Source organism: Heteronotia binoei, chromosome 1 (genome assembly GCF_032191835.1).
Source record: "Heteronotia binoei isolate CCM8104 ecotype False Entrance Well chromosome 1, APGP_CSIRO_Hbin_v1, whole genome shotgun sequence".
In the NCBI taxonomy this organism is placed as follows: domain Eukaryota; kingdom Metazoa; phylum Chordata; class Lepidosauria; order Squamata; family Gekkonidae; genus Heteronotia; species Heteronotia binoei.
Genome location: NC_083223.1, coordinates 18,721,346 through 18,740,703, shown reverse-complemented (window position 1 = coordinate 18,740,703; position 19,358 = coordinate 18,721,346). Strand labels below are relative to the sequence as shown.

The 19,358-nt window shown below is 49.0% G+C and overlaps 1 protein-coding gene across 1 annotated transcript in view; it reads right to left on the bottom strand.

The window, feature by feature from the left end:
• Positions 1-4,538: 4,538 nt before the first annotated feature.
• Positions 4,539-19,358, bottom strand: part of ITGB2 (integrin subunit beta 2) — a 59,664-nt gene continuing 44,844 nt past the window's right edge. The window contains exons 12-16 of the mRNA XM_060231504.1: positions 18,443-18,687; positions 16,499-16,718; positions 13,073-13,278; positions 11,388-11,554; positions 4,539-4,652 (exon numbers count right to left, since the gene is read on the bottom strand). Of these exons, the coding sequence (XP_060087487.1) occupies positions 4,587-4,652; positions 11,388-11,554; positions 13,073-13,278; positions 16,499-16,718; positions 18,443-18,687 (904 nt within the window). The 3' untranslated portion in view covers positions 4,539-4,586. The remainder of the gene's footprint in view (positions 4,653-11,387; positions 11,555-13,072; positions 13,279-16,498; positions 16,719-18,442; positions 18,688-19,358) is intronic.

The following is a 19,358-nucleotide window of genomic DNA, read 5'->3' as shown; positions in this document are numbered from 1 at the left end:
ACGCTTTTCCACTTGGTGTTGCACTTTTACGCAGGGAGTCCCTCTTCTTTGGGTCCGGGATTGGTGGCAAGGTGCTGTAACAAGCCACTGGCCTGACCCCACTGAGGACAGGAAGTCATGGAGCTAGGATGCCGAAAACCCTTGGCCCAGACCTGGGAACAATTGTAGTGGGCTGCCGAGCCAGAAATATTGTTTCTAGAGGAAGGTCAGTTCAGAATGTCACTTACACACATATACAGGGCCAGCAGTAGGGTGCCTCTTGCTCTGCGGTGCCCCCAAGCCCTGCTGCCCTCCCGTCCACCTGCCTTTGGCTCCTCCTTCCCTCCTTCCATTATTTGTGGCGCTGCAACCCAGTGCCATGCTCCAGTCCCCACCCCACCCCAGTGCGCTCACAGGAGTGTGCCAGCTTCCCCTTACCTGGGCCACTTCAACCCGGGCATCTCTGTAAAGCGCTCTCTTAAGAGAGCGCAGGACACGATGAGGCTTTGCTCCCCCTTCCGGGAGGGGAGGGGAGAAGCCTTGTCGAGCCAGCCGTGCTCTCTTAAGAGAATGCTTTATGGAAATGCCCAGTTCAAAGTGACCTGGGTAAGGGGAGGCTGGAGCACTCCTGTGAGCACGCCGGGAGGGGGGGGGGCGGTGGGCAGGCCCCCTTCCACACCCCACCCCTGGCATGCTGAGGAGCGACCCCAGCCTCCCCTTACCCGCTTCGATGCGGGCATCTCTGTAAAGTGTTCTCTTAAGTGAGCGCAGGATGAGACGAGGCTTCTTCCCCCTCCGCGGGCCACTCTGCATCAGGGGGTGTGGCCTAATATGCAAATGAGTTCCTGCTGGGGTTTTTTCCTACCAAAAAAAGCCCTGCCTGTTCTAATCTGTCAAACCTAGTGTGGGTTTGCTGGGAGTCTGACACTCTGCTCTTGTGACTGTCTGAGGTGTTCTGTCTCCAGGCATGTCTTCTTGGTGGCCCTTTTCCCAACACACTAGTTTCTCAGCACCCTTGTCTAGAATGGGACACGGGACACTAGATAGAAATAGAGTGGTAGAACTATTATTTTCTGGTGATCTGGATGCTCTGCTTCTGTGATGCAGCCCAAGACTGCATTTGCCTTTTTAGCAGCTGCATTGCACCACTGGCTCATGTTCGTCTCATGCCCAGTTCTTGGATCCTCCTCACGTGTTCTGCTGCCAAGTCAGGTCATTCCCATCCTATACTTTTGCCTTTGATTTTTTGGTAATAGTTTACGTTTGTCCCGGTTGAATTGTCTTTTGTTGGCTTTTACTTATAAAATATTAGTCATTTCAGGAATGGCATTTGAGATTTATTACTTGCTGTTAATTACTCTGGCAATGAATTCACAGTAGAAGTCCACACACCTGCATCACTTTAAATCAGTTATAAAAGCAACATTCCTTTAATATATTAAGTACTTTGCAACCTATTGTCCTTATGTCAATAAATTTGGCTACTTTGTAGGTCAAAACCCCCAAATATTGTACCTGCAGGTGCCATTGCAAACACCAATACCTTTCCTGGTGCCCATGTTTCTTGAGACTTGGGGATTAAATTCAGTTGTGATTAGAACGTGAAAAAACCAAGGAGCTTCAGGTTGCTTTCTACTAACTGAACAACTAGCACAGTGTTGAGCTCATCCCAGGTAGGTAGGGTTGCTAACTCAGTTTGGGATTTTTCCTGGAGATTTGGGGAAAATGCCTGGAGAAAGGAAGGAGCTCACTATAGGGATATGATGCTATAGAGCAGGGGTGGCCAAAACTGCTTAGCTAAAGAGCCGCATTGAATAAATGTTAGATGTTTGAGAGCCGCAAGACATGAATGTCAGATGTTTGAGGGAAGAAAGGAAGGCACAGAGATGGGGGAACGGGGAGGGAGTGGAAAGAAAGCAACTTTAAATGCATTCTCCAAGATGCTGGCTGGCTTGGCTTGACGAAGTGATTTAAAGAGACAAATGCCTTCTCCAAGCTAGCCAGCAAGGCGGTGGGTCTTCTAAGAGCTGCACAATGTGTATGAAAGAGTCACATTTGGCTCCTGAGCCACAGTTTGGCCACCGCTGGTATAGAGTCTAACTACAAAGCTGCCATTTCCTCTGGGGGAACTGATCTACATATTCTTGGAAATCAGTTGTCATTCAAAGAACTCCAGGCCCCACGATGCATTTCCTTCTGGCAGACAACTGGCAAGATATAGAAACAAAGCTAGAAAAATATGTGACATGGCTTCTTCGTTATTTAATACAGGGGTGCTGGAAAAAAAATTCCATGAAATAACCTCTGAATCTTCCTTAAGGTAACAAAACATTTTTGGGAGTTGGACTGCAATAAATAATTCTGCTTCTACACATGCAATGGCTGGTATGGAGAGAGCAGTCAAGAGTAGGTGAAGCCAAAATAATTCTGGTTTCATCCCCTCTCTTTGCAGTTACTAACAAAATTAAAATTAAGCACTTCAGTCTAGTCCCTATGCAGGTGCAAGCCCAATTCAGGCTTCCTTCTTGCTACTGTGCTTGGCAACCACAGTAAGAATACCCAGTGCAGGGGAAGAAAGTCTCCTAAATGCTTCCCCCTCCAAAAAACAAAAACAAAAAACTCTCAATACACAACACACAAATCAGAAGAGTGAAGTTTGTGTAACAGGATTCATTTTGCAAGTAGCACAAATCAAGAAGGCCTTTGGTATCAAGTGTAACTCAAAGGCATTCCCTCACCATGGGGCAATTCATTATATACAACCAGCCCAAGCCAGATACAGGCTTGTTGGTTCCAAAACTTCTTCGCTTTCAGGTGCCAAATGTTTCCCAGAAATTCTACTAAAGAAACTATTAAGAGCACATGCAGAGTGCTTTTATTTTACCATCGATGGTGCAAACTTATTTAAGTTTAATTAGAAATACGTCCCGCTATATTGATTCTCTCTCAAGTGAATGCGTACAGAACGTCTGAAAATAGGTTTAGTTTTCTTAGGGAAAGGAAGCGAATGAGGGTAGGAGAGAAAGCTCTATTTCCCCCCAATCTGACTTCCACCTTGTCCAGTTTTTTATGGCCAATGGCTAAAGAGCCATATTCCCCAACACTAAGAGAGAAGTTAGGACTGCAGCAAAATTTCACTATGAGACATGAACTGAATCCTCTTCTTATGGCTTTCCCCCTTTCCAACAGCAGACAATGGCTGCCACATTCTGGGTGTTAATGGGAAGGGTGACATGCCTTGAAACCGGCAGGTGTACTTAACCCCCCCCTCCCCCAAACTGTATTCATTCTATATATAGGCCTGGAGGAGGGAATAATGAAGGCTCTATTATATTGGATGGGAGAAGAATCGAGCCTTTGAAGAAACAGTACCTTAGGTCATTGGGGCTTTGGCAGTCCTGAGAGTTCCCCCTCTGAAAGAGTCCCCTATCGGTCAATGTTCCTTCTTAGTAAAAAAGGAAGACTGATAGCCTTTGTCAGTAGATTGTTATGGACCTGTTGACCAATCAGGGACTTGGAGGGCTTCCCTGACCAACGAACTAGCATCCTAGATTGGGATGGCCAAACTTGCTTAATGAAAGAGCCACACAGAATAAATGCTAGATGTCTGAGAGCCGCAAGGCACAAACATCAGATGTCTAAGAGCCACAAGGAAGGAAGGAAGTTGGGAAGAAGGAGGGAGAGGTGGAAAGAAAGCAACTTTAAATGATTTTTCACTGGCTGGCTTGGTTTGGACACGTGATTTAAAGAGACAAATGCCTTCTCCAAGCTGGCTGACAGGGCAGTGAGGGCTTCGAGAGCCACACAATATGTGTGAAAATGCCATAAGTGGCTCCTGAGCTGCACTTTGGCCGCCTCTGGCCTAGATTAATGAGGGAGAAAATCCCTCTATGGGGAGGTGACTTGCTTACTTGCAACAAAGACAAGAAAGAGACTGACTGAGTTTCGCAGAGTTGCCAGCTCTGGGTTGGGGAACTCCTGGTGATTTGGGGGTGGAGCATAGAGAGGGTGTGGTTCGGAGAGGATAGAGAGTATAATGCCTTTCCTCCAGGGGAACTGATCTCCATAGTCTGCAGATCAGTTGTAATTCCAGGAGATCTCCAGGCTACACATGGAGAGTGACAACCCTACTGGGCTGTCAGCTTGCCACCCCCTGTACTGTCTGCCAAGGACAGTGCAAGAGGGCTTGGGGTGGAATCCTGAGCTTTCCGAACCATTGCCCCATTTACCCAAATGGACCAGCCTTCAATACTGTAACGATTGCTCTACTTCTTTTGCTACTAGTAACGCTTCAATTTCTCATAGAAGTGGATGGATAGACACTTGATCTGTGTGTGCATGTAATAAAGGGAAGGAGGGCAAGTTGCGGCACTTCCACGGGGTGTACAATTAAGCCATCTAGCACCTAGACAAGATGCTTTCATCACTGGGATGGAAAAGGTGTTTGCAAAAGCCACACGGAAGGTTCCGGAAAATGTACAATGTGACATGGATAAAAACGGACATGATCTTGTGCCTTAACTACAGGGGGACAAAAGTAAAAATACAGTGGGAGCCGTCTTCCATCATTTTGCTTTGGCGATATGCAGTGCTGCTACAGTTCCTCTTTACTGGCCGTTGAACCTGGGGTTCACCACTGTGGTCGTGGCGCTCTTGAAGAGAGGATTGTCAGCCTGCCGACGAAACACACAAGGACCTGTAGTTAGCACAACCTTTCCAGATCAGATCTAGAACTAGACAACAAGAACTTCTGAGACCTTTGTCAGCCTCTACAGCTGTTATATGACTTAACCTCACTAAGTCTGTGTTCTCAGCTGTTAGAGCTGTTGTGAATGGCTACTGGGCTCATCTGGAATATTTTAGGGTTTTGAAGGGAAATATCATCTCCTGCTTTTCAACCATTGTTCACAACCAGCTCCATCCCACTGGTCACCTGTGGCATATCTCATTCTGCTGACCTAAGTGTCACTTCATGCATCTGAGGAAGTAGGACCTATACCACTAAATCAGTAAAGGTAAAGGTAGTCCCCTGTGCAAGTACCAGTCGTTTCCAACTCTGGGGTAAAGTCGAATCATGATGTTTTCACGGCAGACTTTTTTTAACGGGGTGGTTTGGGCCCTCCCACCCTACCATTGCCTTCCCCAGTCATCTATGCTTTACCCCCAGCCAGTGGCGTAGCTAGGGCTTTGGGGGCCCGGGGCCCAAGATTTATGTGGGCCCCCCATGTGTGTGCACGCCTCCAGAAACAGGATATGATGTCACTTCCGGTGATGTCACTTCCGCAAGATGGCCACCACTTGCGAGGGAGCCCTGCTGGAAACAGGAAGTGATGTAACTTCCCCAAAATGGCCACCACTTGTGGGGGGGAACAGGAAGTGGTGTCACTTTGGGGGCGGCACCCCCCCCCCCCAAGATGGCACTGCTGGTGCGATCTAGGTCATGTGATTGATAACCTGATTACCCCACCACACCATGTGACGGAGAAATGCCACAAGCAGCCTGCTGGCCCAGCTGTTCCCCTTGTGCCCTGAACTTGTGGGACTTCTATATTAAGCAAGCTTACAAGAAAAACAAGGAAAACAAAAACAGGCATACTGATGGAAGATGGGTCAGGAACCTCTGAGATGAGAAATGTGAAGGTTATAGAGAATCATTGTTGAATTCTGTATGGGCGCCGACTCCCATGAGTTAGGGTCTTTAACTGAGATTGCCCATTTGTATACTGCTATTGAACTTTTTAAGGGAACAAACACCCATAGTCTGGAGCATTGTTTATGTACGCTTACAGCCTGTACTGTTCCATACTCGGTCTTTGACAACAGGCCGTTTATGATATTATATACTATAATAATACAGTATATGTTTGCAGTTTATTGGGTAGCTCAGAGATGTCTGTAATGAGTACTTGGTTGATGGCCTATTGGTCAGTGTAATTTCTTGCATTGTTCCTTGAACGCTGAACCCCCACAGTTGTTGTTCCCTTACTGGAGTGTCCCAGAGGGCCCAAGGGAGGCAGGTGGGGCATAAGAACATAAGAGAAGCCCTGTTGGATCAGGCCAATGGCCCATCCAGTCCAACTCTCTGCGTCACATAAGAACATAAGAGAAGCCATGTTGGATCAGGCTGGTGACCCCTCCAGTCCAACACTCTGTGTCACATAAGAACATAACAGAAGCCATGTGGGATCAGGCTGGTGACCCCTCCAGTCCAACACTCTGTGTCACATAAGAACATAACAGAAGCCATGTTGGATCAGGCCAATGGGCCATCTAGTCCAAAACTCTGTGTCACATATAAGAACATAAGAGAAGCCATGTTGGATCAGGCCATTGGGCCCTCCAGTCCAACACTCTGTGTCACATAAGAGAAGCCTTGTTGGATCAGGCCAATGGCCCATCCAGTCCAACACTCTGTGTCACATAAGAGAAGCCATGTTGGATCAGGCCAATGGCCCATCCAGTCCAACACTCTGTGTCACTTAAGAACATAAGAGAAGCCCTGTTGGATCAGGCCAGTGGCCCATCCAGTCCAACACTATGTCACCCAGTGGCCATAAAACCAGGTGCCATCAGGAGGTCCATCAATGGGGCTAGAAGCACTCCCACTGCGCCCCCCCACCAAGCACCAAGTTAGTCTTTAAGCTGCTGCTGCTGGACTCTGACTCATTTCTCCTGCTAGTAATGGTGAAGGTAAATGCAAGCACCAGTCGTTTCTGACTCTGGGGTGATGTTGCTTTCACAAGGTTTTCACGGCAGACTTTTTACAGGGTGGTTTGCCACTGCCTTTCCCAGACATCTACGCTTTCCCACCAGCAAGCTGGGGACTCCTTTGACCTACCTCGGAAGGATGGAAGGCTGAGTCAACCTGGAGCCGGCTACCTGAACCAGCTTCCGCTGGGATCGAACTCAGGTCGTGAGCAGAGGGCTCTGACTGCAGTACTGCAGCTTTACCACTCTGTGCCACGGGGCTCTTATTTCTCCTGCTACAGACAGACTAACTGGGCAACCCATCTATGCACCAAAATTCCCTCAGCCTCCAATTTGCCACTGGAGTCGATTTCAGCAGGATGAGCTCTGAAAGGCCTTCTCTGGGAATGCTCCCACGAGGGCTCTCTGGACATCGAAGAATAACACAGAAGGTGGACCGAAAAGAGTCATGCTGGAAGTCAGACCTTCTTCCAGAGTTGTCAAAGCTTAACTATTCCCCCCACCTCACCCCCAGTCTTCTCAGGGCCCTTCTGAAGACCTCCTCTCTCTGCTGGGGTTGCCACCTCCAGTTAGGGTAAATCCTGAAACTTTGGGGGGTGGAGCTTTGGGAAGGATGGGGTTTGGGGAACGGGTCGGCACTAGTAGGCAGTGTTCCTTCTAAGCTGAGTTAGAATCATAGAATTGGAAGGGACCTCTGGCGGTCATAGAATCATAGAGTTGGAAGGGATCTCCAGGGTCATCTAGTCCAACCCCCTGCACAATGCAGGAAACTCACAAACACCTCCCCCTAAATTCACAGGATCCTCATTGCTGTCAGATGGCCATCTAGCCTCAGCTTAAAAACCTAGAATCCTAGAGTTGAAAGGGACCTCTAGGGTCATCTAGTCCAACCCCCTGCACAATGCAGGAAACTCACAACACCTCCCCCTAAATTCACAGGATCTCCATTGCTGTCAGGTGGCCATCTAGTTTCTGTTTAAAAACCTAGAATCATAGAGTTGGAAGGGACCTCTAGGGTCATCTAGTCCAACCCCCTGCACAATGCAGGAAACTCACAACACCTCCCCCTAAATTCACAGGATCTCCATTGCTGTCAGATGGCCATCTAGCCCCTGTTTAAAAACCTCCAAGGAAGGAGAGCCCACCACCTCCCAAGAAGGAAGCCTGTTCCTCTGAGGAGCCGCTCTAACGGTCAGGAATCCTAGAGTTGGAAGGGAGCTCCAGGGTCATCTAGTCCAACCCCCTGCACAATGCAGGAAACTCACAAACACCTCCCCCAAAATTCACAGGATCTCCATTGCTGTCAGAGGGCCATCCAGCCTCTGTTGAAAAACCTCCAAGGAAGGAGTTAGCATGAGCGAGCTCACGGATTTTTCGCCTCCAGCTCACACATTTTTGTCTTAGCTCAGGAAAAATGTCCCCAGAGCACAATCACTTATGCAGGGGCTCACAAAGTTGAATTTTTGCTCACAAGACTCTGAAGCTTAGAGGGAACATTGCTAGTAGGGATATCGATGCACCTTGAGTCCCCCCCTAGAAGCGACTTTCTCAGAGGCCTTGACCAAAGCCGTAAGCGGCAAGGCAGGAAACGAGCTGGGGGTAAGAGGGCCGGAAACCAGCAGCAACTGGGCTGTGCCGATGGCTAAAACAAGGAGCTAAAAGAGAATGTCCAAGTATGAAATACTTAGGGGAGGGACGGTGGCTCAGTGGTAGAGCATCTGCTTGGTAAGCAGAAGGTCCCAGGTTCAATCCCCGGCATCTCCAACTAAAAAGGGTCCAGGTAAGTAGGCATGGAAAACCTCAGCCTGAGATCCTGGAGAGCCGCTGCCAGTCTGAGAAGACAAGACTGACTTTGATGGACCGAGGGGGAGTCTGATTCAGTATAAGGCAGCTTCATATGTTTATATGTTCAAACAGGAAACGTTCAGTTCAAATCTTCAGTGGCTCCTTAACATTGAACCGAGAAACCCTGAAACCTCTTCACCTCCTTTCTATATGACCGGCAGCACAATTGTAAGCAGAGTTTCCCCCCGCACCCCCATCTCTCACCGGGGGAAGTCTCCCGGGAGGGAGGTCTCCCGGCCGGAGCCCTGGCGGCAGCTTGGAGGGTCCCGCCAGGCCAGCCTCCCCCTTTCCCCCGGCTGATGCCACCCGAACCAGCCCCAGCAGCGCCTCCCCCCAAGGACAAGACCCTCCCCCCGCCACGGGAGAAGCCCGAGGAGGCTGGTGCGCATGCTGCCGCATGCGCGCCTTCTGAGGCGAGGGAGCGAGCGACGACTCCGAGCGAGAGAGGAGAAAAGCGACGGACGCGGCGCGCCTTTCCTGCTTTGCTTTTCAATTGTGTGAGGGGGAAAAAAGGGGGAGGGGGGAAGGGAAGGGAACGAGGAGGAGCCCTGTGTGCGCGCGCCGCTCCCCACCCCCTTCTTCCGCTGTGCGCGCGCGCTCCCCCTCGCGCTGTCGGGCGCCGCGGGCGCCTCCATTCTTTTTCTCCCCCCCCCCTTTCAGCGCAGGCGCGCAGCAACGTCACAGCCATTGTTTTGGGGGCCCCCTTGCCAACGCGGGGACCCCAGACCTGGGGCGAGCCGCCCTCCCCGCCCCCCCCTCCCGACGCGTCTGCCCCCAGCAAGCTGGGTACTCATTTTACCGACCTCGGAAGGATGGAAGGCTGAGTCAATGTCATGAGCCCTGAAGAGGAGGAGCTGGAAGGGTTAACAGACCTAGGAGAGTGCCAGCCAGTTCCTCAGCTGAACAAACAGCAGCTGGCCCATCAATCACTCTCCAGACACCAGTGTCAGCTGTTAACGATCAATCATCTCCGAGCTCTCCCCCTCCCATCTCAAGAGTTCAAAGCAGGCTCCGGAAAGAACTTTCAGAGTGAAGAAATGAGGCACGGCGATGCTTCAGATCTCTCAGCCCTGAGTTCTAGCAGAGTCACTGCCACCCAGGGAGCAGGCTGATTGAGACTCCCATATAGCTCCCACCCAGGACCTGGTAACCTTCTTCTCTTCTTTTGCTAGGACACCCTTCTAAGCCCAAAATTACATGTTGCCAAAAGCAGCAAAGGAGTAGCCTAGCCAAAACACTCCTGGCATCGTATAAAGAGAGCTCATCAATTGTCTGGGCATTTCTTTGATAACTGCCTTAGCAGTAGCTACATCATGGGTGGAAAGTTCATTATCATATGCATGCGTCAGTGTGGATCCCGCAGTGCGGTCCTCTCCAAAGTTACTTGGTCCATTAAAATCTGCATGGCCTCTGTCTACAGAAATCCAGTCTGAAGCCATGAGCTTTTCACCATCTCTTCCCTCTTCCACCATTTCAGCATCCCCAGACTGGAAGCCAGAGCCGGCATTTCCATTAGGCCACTGTAGGCGGCTGCTGGGAGCACTGAGCTGGGAGAAAGGGCACTGGTTTGGGCCCTCCCACCCTCCTTTGCTTCTGAGTGGATGGAAATAGCCTGCTCGGAAGCAGCAGCGAGGCACCCGGTCTCCGTGTGCGTGCTGTGGCTGCCTAATGTCGCTTTGCCTCTTGCATCACAAACGTTCAAGGCAGAGCAGTGGTGGCCAGCGAAAGCACGCATGTGGAGACAGGAGCCTCGCTGCTGCTGCTGCGCTCACCCTCACTGGTGCTGGTGTCAGGGCGGCAAATGCAGCTTGCCTGGGGCGCTGTCTTTTGGCTGGCACCCTAGCGCCGCTGCCGCTGGAGACGGAAGGGAAGCTGCTGTCTCCTGACAATCTGCTTTAGCCCATGGCTTCAGCGACTCAAACCCAGCAGACAAAGCAAAATGCCTTCTGCTCAACTCATTGTTTCCTCCAGCTATGTTCTGCACCCTCCAAGCCAGGGGTGTCAAACATGCGGCCTGAGGGCCGAATGAGGCCCCTGGGGGTCTCCTAATAGGCCCACAAGCAGGTCTGCTTCCTTTCCCCACTCTCGAGTCCTTCTGCATCACATAAAGTTTATATCTCCCCTCCCTGGCATTACACTCTATGACACACATGGCCCAGCCCGACAAGGTCTCATTTATGAACATATATGAACATATGAAGCCGCCTTCTACTGAATCAGACCCTCGGTCCATCAAAGTCAGTATTGTCCACTCAGACTGGCAGCGGCTCTCCAGGGTCTCAAGCTGAAGTTTTTCATGCCTATTTGCCTGGACCCTTTTTAGTTGGAGATGCTGGGGACTGAACCTGGGACCTTCTGTTTACCAGGCAGATGCTCTGCCACTGAGCCACTGTCCCTCCCAGATTTATTTATTTATGTCTCACCCAGCCTTCATAACAAATGAGTTCGACATCCCTGCTCTAGGCCAGCAGAAGTCATGCCAGATTTGGGTCAACCTCTTGGCCTAAGCATTTGGAAGAGCCACTCTCAAGTCCTTCTGCATCACATAAAGTTTATATCTCCCCTCCCTGGCATTACACTCTATGACACACATGGCCCAGCCCGACAAGGTCTCATTTATGAACATATATGAACATATGAAGCTGCCTTATACTGAATCAGACCTTGGGTCCATCAAAGTCAGTATTGTCTACTCAGACTGGCAGTGGCTCTCCAGGGTCTCAGGCTGAGGTTTTTCACGCCTACTTGCCTGGACCCTCTTTAGTTGGAGATGCCGGGGATTGAACCTGGGACCTTCTGCTTACCAGGCAGATGCTCTACCACTGAGCCACCATCCCTAAATGCAAGCCTCTTACATCATTCCACTTGGCCTTGGCCTTTTCCTTCTCGAACCGGCGATATTCCCGGCGATCAATCAGCTCTGTCACAAACCGCCAAATAATGAGGAGGAGGAGCCCGATGAGAGCCACGCCTGCAATGATGCCGCCCACAATGGCTGCGATATTTGGGGGCTCTGGACATTCTGAGGATAGGAGAAGAGCAGGGGAGCTGGGTTATCGGACTGAGGAACGGAAATAGGGAGGGGGGCATGCAGGGCTGGCCCGGCCTTTATAAAAACCAGGCAATTGCCTAGGGTGCCGGCCTTCTGGGGGCACCGAATTGGGTGCCCTCCATGTGACTTGGTGATGTTATCGTGTGCCAGAAGTTAGCCTTGCCTTAGGTGCCAGACAGTCTAGGGCCAGCCCTGGGTGCATGTGTGTGTCATGGATCAACAACCAACAAGCTACACATCTCGGAGGGCAGCCGTGTTGGTCTGAAGCAACAGAACAAAGTTGGAGTCCAGTTGCACTTTTAAGACCAACGAAGTTTTATTCATAATGTAAGATTTTGTGTGCTAAAAGCACACCTCATCAGACAACAGTATGGGATGGAATTAGCAGTCCTACATATATTTTTCATACTAATTCATGGCCCACTCGCTCTATACGTAGGACTCCTAATTCCATCCCATACTGTTGTCTGATGAAGTGTGCCTTTAGCCAATGCTCCTCTAAGCTGCGGAAATTCTACTCTGTGAGCTACTGGTATTAAAGCTGCGAGCTACTGAATAAATCAGTTTGCTCTGGATCCATCCTTCCTGAGATAAGACAAAAATGTGTGAGCTGGAGGCTAAAAAACTGAGCTAGCTCACACTAACTTCAGCTTAGAGGGAACACTGCTTTTAGTACATGAAAGCTTACGTTCTCAATCAAACTTGGTTGGTCTTAAAAGGTGCTACTAGGCTACACATCTAGGAAACTGTCACCCCTTGTAGGGCAATAGCCAGTTTTTGCTACTTAAAAAAGGCCTGGGTTCATTAGAGAGGGACTATATATTCTACCGGTGGCTTCCCTTTTTTGCTTGAATACCATATATTTCCAAATTGGCCAGAAATGGCAGCTGAGTGAATGCCTTTGAAAGAGCTTCTCCGTGACAAGATCACAAAGAGTTTTCATCTTTAAAAGAAGCCAGGAGTCATCCAGGACCAGCTCGCCCACTAGGCAAACTAGGCGGTTGCCTAGGGCGCCGGGAGGTGGGGGGCGCCAAATTGATTTCCCCTCCTCCCGGTGCCCATGGCAAATGCCTAGTTTGCCTGCTCCCCCCGCCCTCACCACCACCACCGCCACCACCCACCCCCTCCTGCCCCTTCCATTGCACTTCACCCACCCCCTCCTCCCCCTGACGCAATCAGAGGAGCGCACAGAGGCTGGGCCTTACCAGCTTCGATGCAGCTGGCGTGGCATCTAATCCTTGAAAGAGCCCGCAGGAGGAGACTTCGTTCCCCCTCACTTCTGGTTCCGGGAAGGGAGGGGGAGAAGCCTCCTTCTGTGGGCAAAGGCTTAGATGCCGCACCAGCCACACTGAAGACGGTAAGGCCCAGCCTCGGCGCAGTGTACTCTGACGGGGTGGGGGGGCAACGGAGCATGGTGCTGCCTGGGGTGCCATGTGCCCTTGGGCCGGCGTTGGCGTCATCGCATGTACGGGGATGAGATTTTCATACCTCTCTCTGGATTGACTATCACCGAATACTGCTCTTCTCCATCCTCCTGAAACATCTTGTAGGAGATCCAGCAGTTCTCAGAATCCTTCTCTCGGCACGCTTTGCTGCCTGACGGTAACGTTGCTTGCAGAAAAATGTTTGAGCAAGCTTGCGAGCAATTCTTTCCCAGTGGGCCACTAGAAAAGGCTCTGCACTCGATGCAGGAACTGGAAAATAAAGGGGAAGCATGTCCCCAAGAGGAACTATTTTGCAGAACAGAGATACAATGGATCAATATGGCAATGGATTCTAATTCTGGGTGAATATATATATTAAAAAGGGCAAAAGGTAAAGCTAGTCCCCTGTGCAAGCACTGAGTCATTACCGACACATGGGGTGACCGCATCACGACGTTTTCATGGCAGAGTTTTTATGGGGTGGTTTGCCATTGCCTTCCCCAGTCATCTATGCTTTACCCTCAGCAAGCTGGGTACTCATTTTACCATTCTCAGAAGGATGGAAGGCGGAGTCAGCCTTGAGCCGGCTACCTGAACCCAGCTTCCGCCAGGATCGAACTCAGGTTGTGCGCAGAGCTTGGACTGCAGTACTGCAGCTTACCGCTCTGCGCCACGGGGCTCCTCATCTAATTCCATAGCTCATTTCAAGTGTTCAAAGTAATTCACATTCGTCATCTCAGTAATCCTGATATCAGCTCTGCTCAGACTAGTCATTAACATCGAATTGCAAATATGGGGAGAGCGTGCCTGAGGCCACGGAGTGAAATCTGAACTTAAGACCCCTCATGTTTACAGATCTTGTTCTTAAACACATTATTCTGAACCACTAGATCAGTGAGGGCTGATCAGGTAATGCAAAATAAAGCTCCAACTTGTTTGGGGAATGCTGGTTTAAGACATGGAGGCTAGTGATGAAGCAGAGTGCGGAATTTATCAGATCTAAGGAAAGGACCGACAAGTTTATTGCAAGCGTAGATTGTGGTTTCAGCATTGTGGGTTGTGTGCACAGAAAGACAGGAGAGTATTGCAATCAAAAGCGTGAGCAGATGAAGAGAGTCCCTCTAAAGAGAACATGTCCTGCGGTGCTGGGTAATGCAGAAATATGGACAATGGAAAGGGGATGTGGGCCAGTTTACAGCCATATGAACCTGCTTTATATCAGTTCAGAATGTTGGCCTACTGACTCTGACTCAATGGATGCATAGCTGCATATTAACTGCAATCCAAACAGCTTCTTTGCTCGGCAATGCCTAATATACCAAATTGGATTCCTTAAAATAACAACCATCAGGAATCTTTGGAAAAGATTGTTACTCTGGTGCCAAGCAATCTGCTTTCTACAGTTACAGAAGGCAAGGTGAGGAGTGGAGGAACAGCAGGCAAGGGAAGAGAATGGATCGGCAGGGAATCTGACAGGGGCGTGTGCCAACCAGAAAAACTAGCTGATGGAGACAGACATTGCTGCACACCGATTTTCCCAATCTCTGAACTCTGTCCACTGCACAGGGAGTGCTTTTTAACTCCTTATAAGCAGAAGTATTTGAGTGCTATTCTGATGCCTGCTGAGCACAGAGGGCCTGCTGGGAAAGGAACAAATGTTTTGCTCTTTGAATGTAGGCCCTGCAGCCTCAGGAAGGGGGACAGAGACTGAGACTATGGGGTTTTTTTGGCATTCTCATTTTCTGGACTTGTGAGTTCCTGTTGCTTGGAGGGGGGGGGTCTGTTCTGCATGTCTTTTGCTCCCTATAGTGGTCAATTCAATATTGCATCAGTTTATGTTTGGCATAAAAACCTGTGGTTTAAATCTGTAGAGAGATATGCTGGGTGAAAACCAATGTAACACTGAATTGATCACGAAAGGGAGAAAAACCAGGGCTTTTTTTGAGCAGGAATGCACAGGAACACAGTTCCAACTGGCTTGGCATCATGGAGTGTGGCCTAATATGCAAATGAGTTCCTGCTGGGCCTTTTCTATATAAAAAGCCCTATGTGAAACTAGGGTTGCCAATCCCCAGGTGGGGGCAGGGGATCCCCTGGTTTGGAGGCCCTCCCCCCGCTTCAGGGTCATCAGAAAGTGGGGAGAGGGGAGGGAAATGTCTGCTGGGAACTCTATTATTCCCTATGGAGATTTATTCCCATAGAAAATCATGGAGAATTGATCCACGGGTATCTGGGGCTCTGGGGGGGCTGTTTTGGGGGGTAGAGGCGCCAAATTTTCAGTATAGCATCTAGTGCCTCTCCCCAAAATACCCCCCAAGTTTCAAAAAGATTGGACCAGGGGGTCCAATTCTATGAGCCCCAAAAGATGGTGCCCCTATCCATTATTTCCTATGGAAGGAAGGAATTGAAAAGGTGTGCTGTCCCTTTAAATGTGATGGCCAGAACTCCCTTTGGAGTTCAATTATGCTTGTCACAGCCTTAATCTTGGCTCCACCCCTAACATCTCCTGGCTCCACCCCCAAAGTCCCCAGATATTTCTTGAATTGGACTTGGCAACCCTATGTGAAACAGTAGTGACATCATGGGGTGTGGCCTAAGATGCAAATGAATTCCTGCTGGGCTTTTTCTACCAAAAAAGCCCTGAGCAAAACACATGCAGAACAGGGGGGAGAAAACCCTGAAGTAACAGGAATTCACAAGTGAGGAAAATGAAAGTGCAGAAAACCCCTATGTTCTCCTTCCCACTCCCCACACATGCCATTTTTGTTTAAAAATACATGCCCTCCCACATCTTTCTTGGGGATCCTGGAAAAACTTACTCACAAGCCAAAATTATCACACCGTCCTACACACACTCTGCAAGTGAGAATGTTAGTTGCTTATACAATAAGGCTGCTTTGTGATCTCCATCTGAAATCTAGCAGGCAGAACATGAAGGGCACACAATCCTGGAGAACGTTATTCTAAACAGCTGGCAAAAGAGGGTTATAGACTTCCATGAAATGAATAAAAATGAAAGCCAAATACAGTAACAAGCAATGTGCCCTCTAAGCTGAGATAGTGTGAGATGGTTCACAATTTTTTAGTCTCCAGCTCATACATTTTTGTGTCAGCTCAGGAAAAATGGCCCTAGAGCAAACTAATTGATGCAATAGCTCACAACTTTAATACCAGTAGCTCACAAAGTAGAATTTTTGCTCACAAGACTCCGCAGCTTAGAGGGAACACTGGTGACAAGAACAAATTTATTAACGTTTAACATTTTAAAAATGTAAAACAGCATCAAGTGACAACATAAGAGAAGCCATATTGGATCAGGCCAATGGCCCATCCAGTCCAACACTCTGTGTCACACAGTGGCCAAAAAAACAACAACAGGTGCCATCAGGAGATCCATCAGTGGGGCCAGGACACTAGAAGCCCTTCCACTGTTGACCTCCAAATGAACTGAATTTGTCGTATGTCCCTCATGACAGTACTCAACATTTACCTGTATTTGGCACAAGGTGATGAACATCCTGGGCACTCTTTGCAAAACGGGCGCTGGTAGCCATTCCGGCAGTGGCATGTGTTGCATTCGCACTTCCCACGGCCGCTGCAGACATTCCCTTTCTCGTTCACGCACCCATCTGTCGTACTCCTGCAATGGCAGGCGCTGCCTTCAAAGCCCGGTTTGCATTTACATTTCCCGCAGTCACAACCTCCTCGTTCTGGGTTGCGGAGGAAAGTGGAAATTTTAGAACAGAGAAAGCTGCCGCTAATCCGAATCAGAAACACAAACAGCAAAAGATCTTTGCAGCTAACGCTGACCCTGTTAAATGGGGGCCTTGCCGGTTTCTCCCACCCTCTAGCGAGTTCACCCTTTCTCACTCTTCGACACAGACACGTCTATGTAGTGTGCATCTACCCCAGACCAATGTGACAAATAAGCCATTTCCCTCAATCCAAAATATATTTACCTGTAATACTTTTGAGGTCTACTCCTGTCCATCTGCCCTGACCTGGATGGCCCAGGCTACCCTGATCTCATCCAGTCTCGGAAGCTAAGCAGGGTCAGCCCTGGTTAGTACTTGGATGGGAGACCACCAAGGGAGTCCGGGGTTGCTACGCAGAGGCTGGCAATGGCAAAACCGTCTCCAGCTTTTGTCTTGCCTTGAGAGCCCTACAGGGTCGCCATTTAAGCAAGACGTTTAAATTTTCACCGTGGGCTTGGATGTGCGGAAAGTGTACGTTAATGGTATAGGCGTACCCAGGACTTTGTATATTGTAAACCTACTCTGTGCAAGTTGCACTTTGTAGACATTGACTTGGTTCAATAGAAAACAGAATATCATGTAAGGCTGATACAAGCAACATTAATTGCAATACTGGAAGCTCATATATAGAGACTGATACTTTTTAACACGGGTGTTGGTGTTCATATTACTGCTTTCTGTACACCGTGGTCCCTCAGGTTGTATTGAAGAAGATATTGGATTTATAAGAAGATATTGGATTTATATCCCGCCCTCCACTCCGAAGAGTCTCAGAGCGGCTCACAATCTCCATTACCTTCCTCCCCCACAACAATGAAGATATTGGATTTATATCCCGCCCTCCACTCCGAAGAGTCTCAGAGGGGCTCACAATCTCCTTTACCTTCCTCCCCCACAACAGACACCCTGTGAGGTAGATGAAGATATTGGATTTATATCCCTCCCTCCACTCCAAAGAGTCTCAGAGCGGCTCACAATCTCCTTTCCCTTCCTCCCCCACAACAGACACCCTGTGAGGTGGGTGGGGCTGGAGAGGGCTCTCACAGCAGCTGCCCTTTCAAGGACAACCTCTACCAGAGCTATGGCTGACCCAAGGCCATTCCAGAAGGTGCAAGTGGAGGAGTGGGGAATCAAACCCGGTTCTCCCAGATAAGAGTCCGCACACTTAACCACTACATCAAACTGGCTAATGTACATGTTTAATTAGGCAGCAGATCTCGATCCTGTTTTAATGTACTTATTTTAACTAATGTGTTTTATTTATTCTACATATTGTGCTTAGCTCCAATTTTAATTCTAACGTACGTTAGCAAACAGTTTTTTGACATGCAACTGATCTTTGATTGCAAGAAACTAAATTAAACTGAATTGACTTGGTGTAGGCAAGGTGAAAGAGGAAATAAGTCGTTCTCACTGTAGCTCCAGACACATAAAGAACTGGACATTGAACTGCGCTCTTTGAAACTACGCTGCCTCCTTCTTTTGATGCCTAGCGTTAAAGACACAACAAGTAGTAGTATTCAAGCGGCTCTTTCTAAGATGCAGAGAATTAAAATGGGGAAGGAACATAACCGAAATGATGCCATGCCCTGCAAAGGCCTGCAGCAGAAAAAGAAGTCTGCTGAAACAGTAGGGAGTGTAAGCTGAAAGAGGCTGGAGATCTTCGCCCCATCACTCACCTTCCCCTCCGCACACCCGACCATCATGAAGTTCACAGTTGATGTTGTCACACTCGCAAAAGGTCCCGTAGATCTGCTTTTTGGGATCGTCATTGGTGTGGCAAGCGCACAGTCCGCACACACAATCCCCTAGGCCAGAACATATGACGGAGGCGTTGTCTTTTCGACAAGTCTTCTCCAGTTCCCTGCTGGATTTACCTCCTGTTTCGCAGTTGCAGTTCTTGCCAGTGAAACCAGGATTGCATCTGGCAGGAGGGAAGAGAAAGATTCTGACCACAGAAAAGAACTGAGAAGCTAGACTCAGCATGAGACAACCCCCCTCAGTGTCTTTTTGCTTGTACCATGTTCTTTTCAGTGTGGCTTTGGGAGGCTGGTTTTCTTGCGCACTTCTCTGTCTTTCTTTCTTTTAGCACCATTTAAGTTCCAACTCCTTACACTGAAGCACTTGCTGCAGTTCAACCTTCAAAGGATTTAGTTGGCAAAACTTTCCAGCTATCAAATAGTATTAGAATCAGTTTTTTAGGGGCTTCCGGTTTGGTTTTCATGGAGAATTGACGTGCTTCTCAGTGGGCAGCAGACCAGACCCTCTATTCTGGACAGAGAAAGTGTTTTAATACCTGCTGTCTACATCTTCTAGGCAAGAGGATGGCCAAAATATGCTTTTAAAATTCTGAGGAGATGTACTTTGGCTAACGAGGCATCCCAGGGGAGGGGATTTCTTTTTGGTTTTGAAGAGTTTCTGGAGAAGGATCGCATTCCAGCGTCTATAGAGGTATCTGGGGTCATTCAATCAACTTAAATTCAACATGTGCTAAGCTTCTTAGGGACTAATTAATCTTGGATGAGAAACAGACCGGTGTGTTTGAAGGTCGGGACTTCAAAGGTAAAAAGATCTTTATCTGTTGCTCTGGGACTA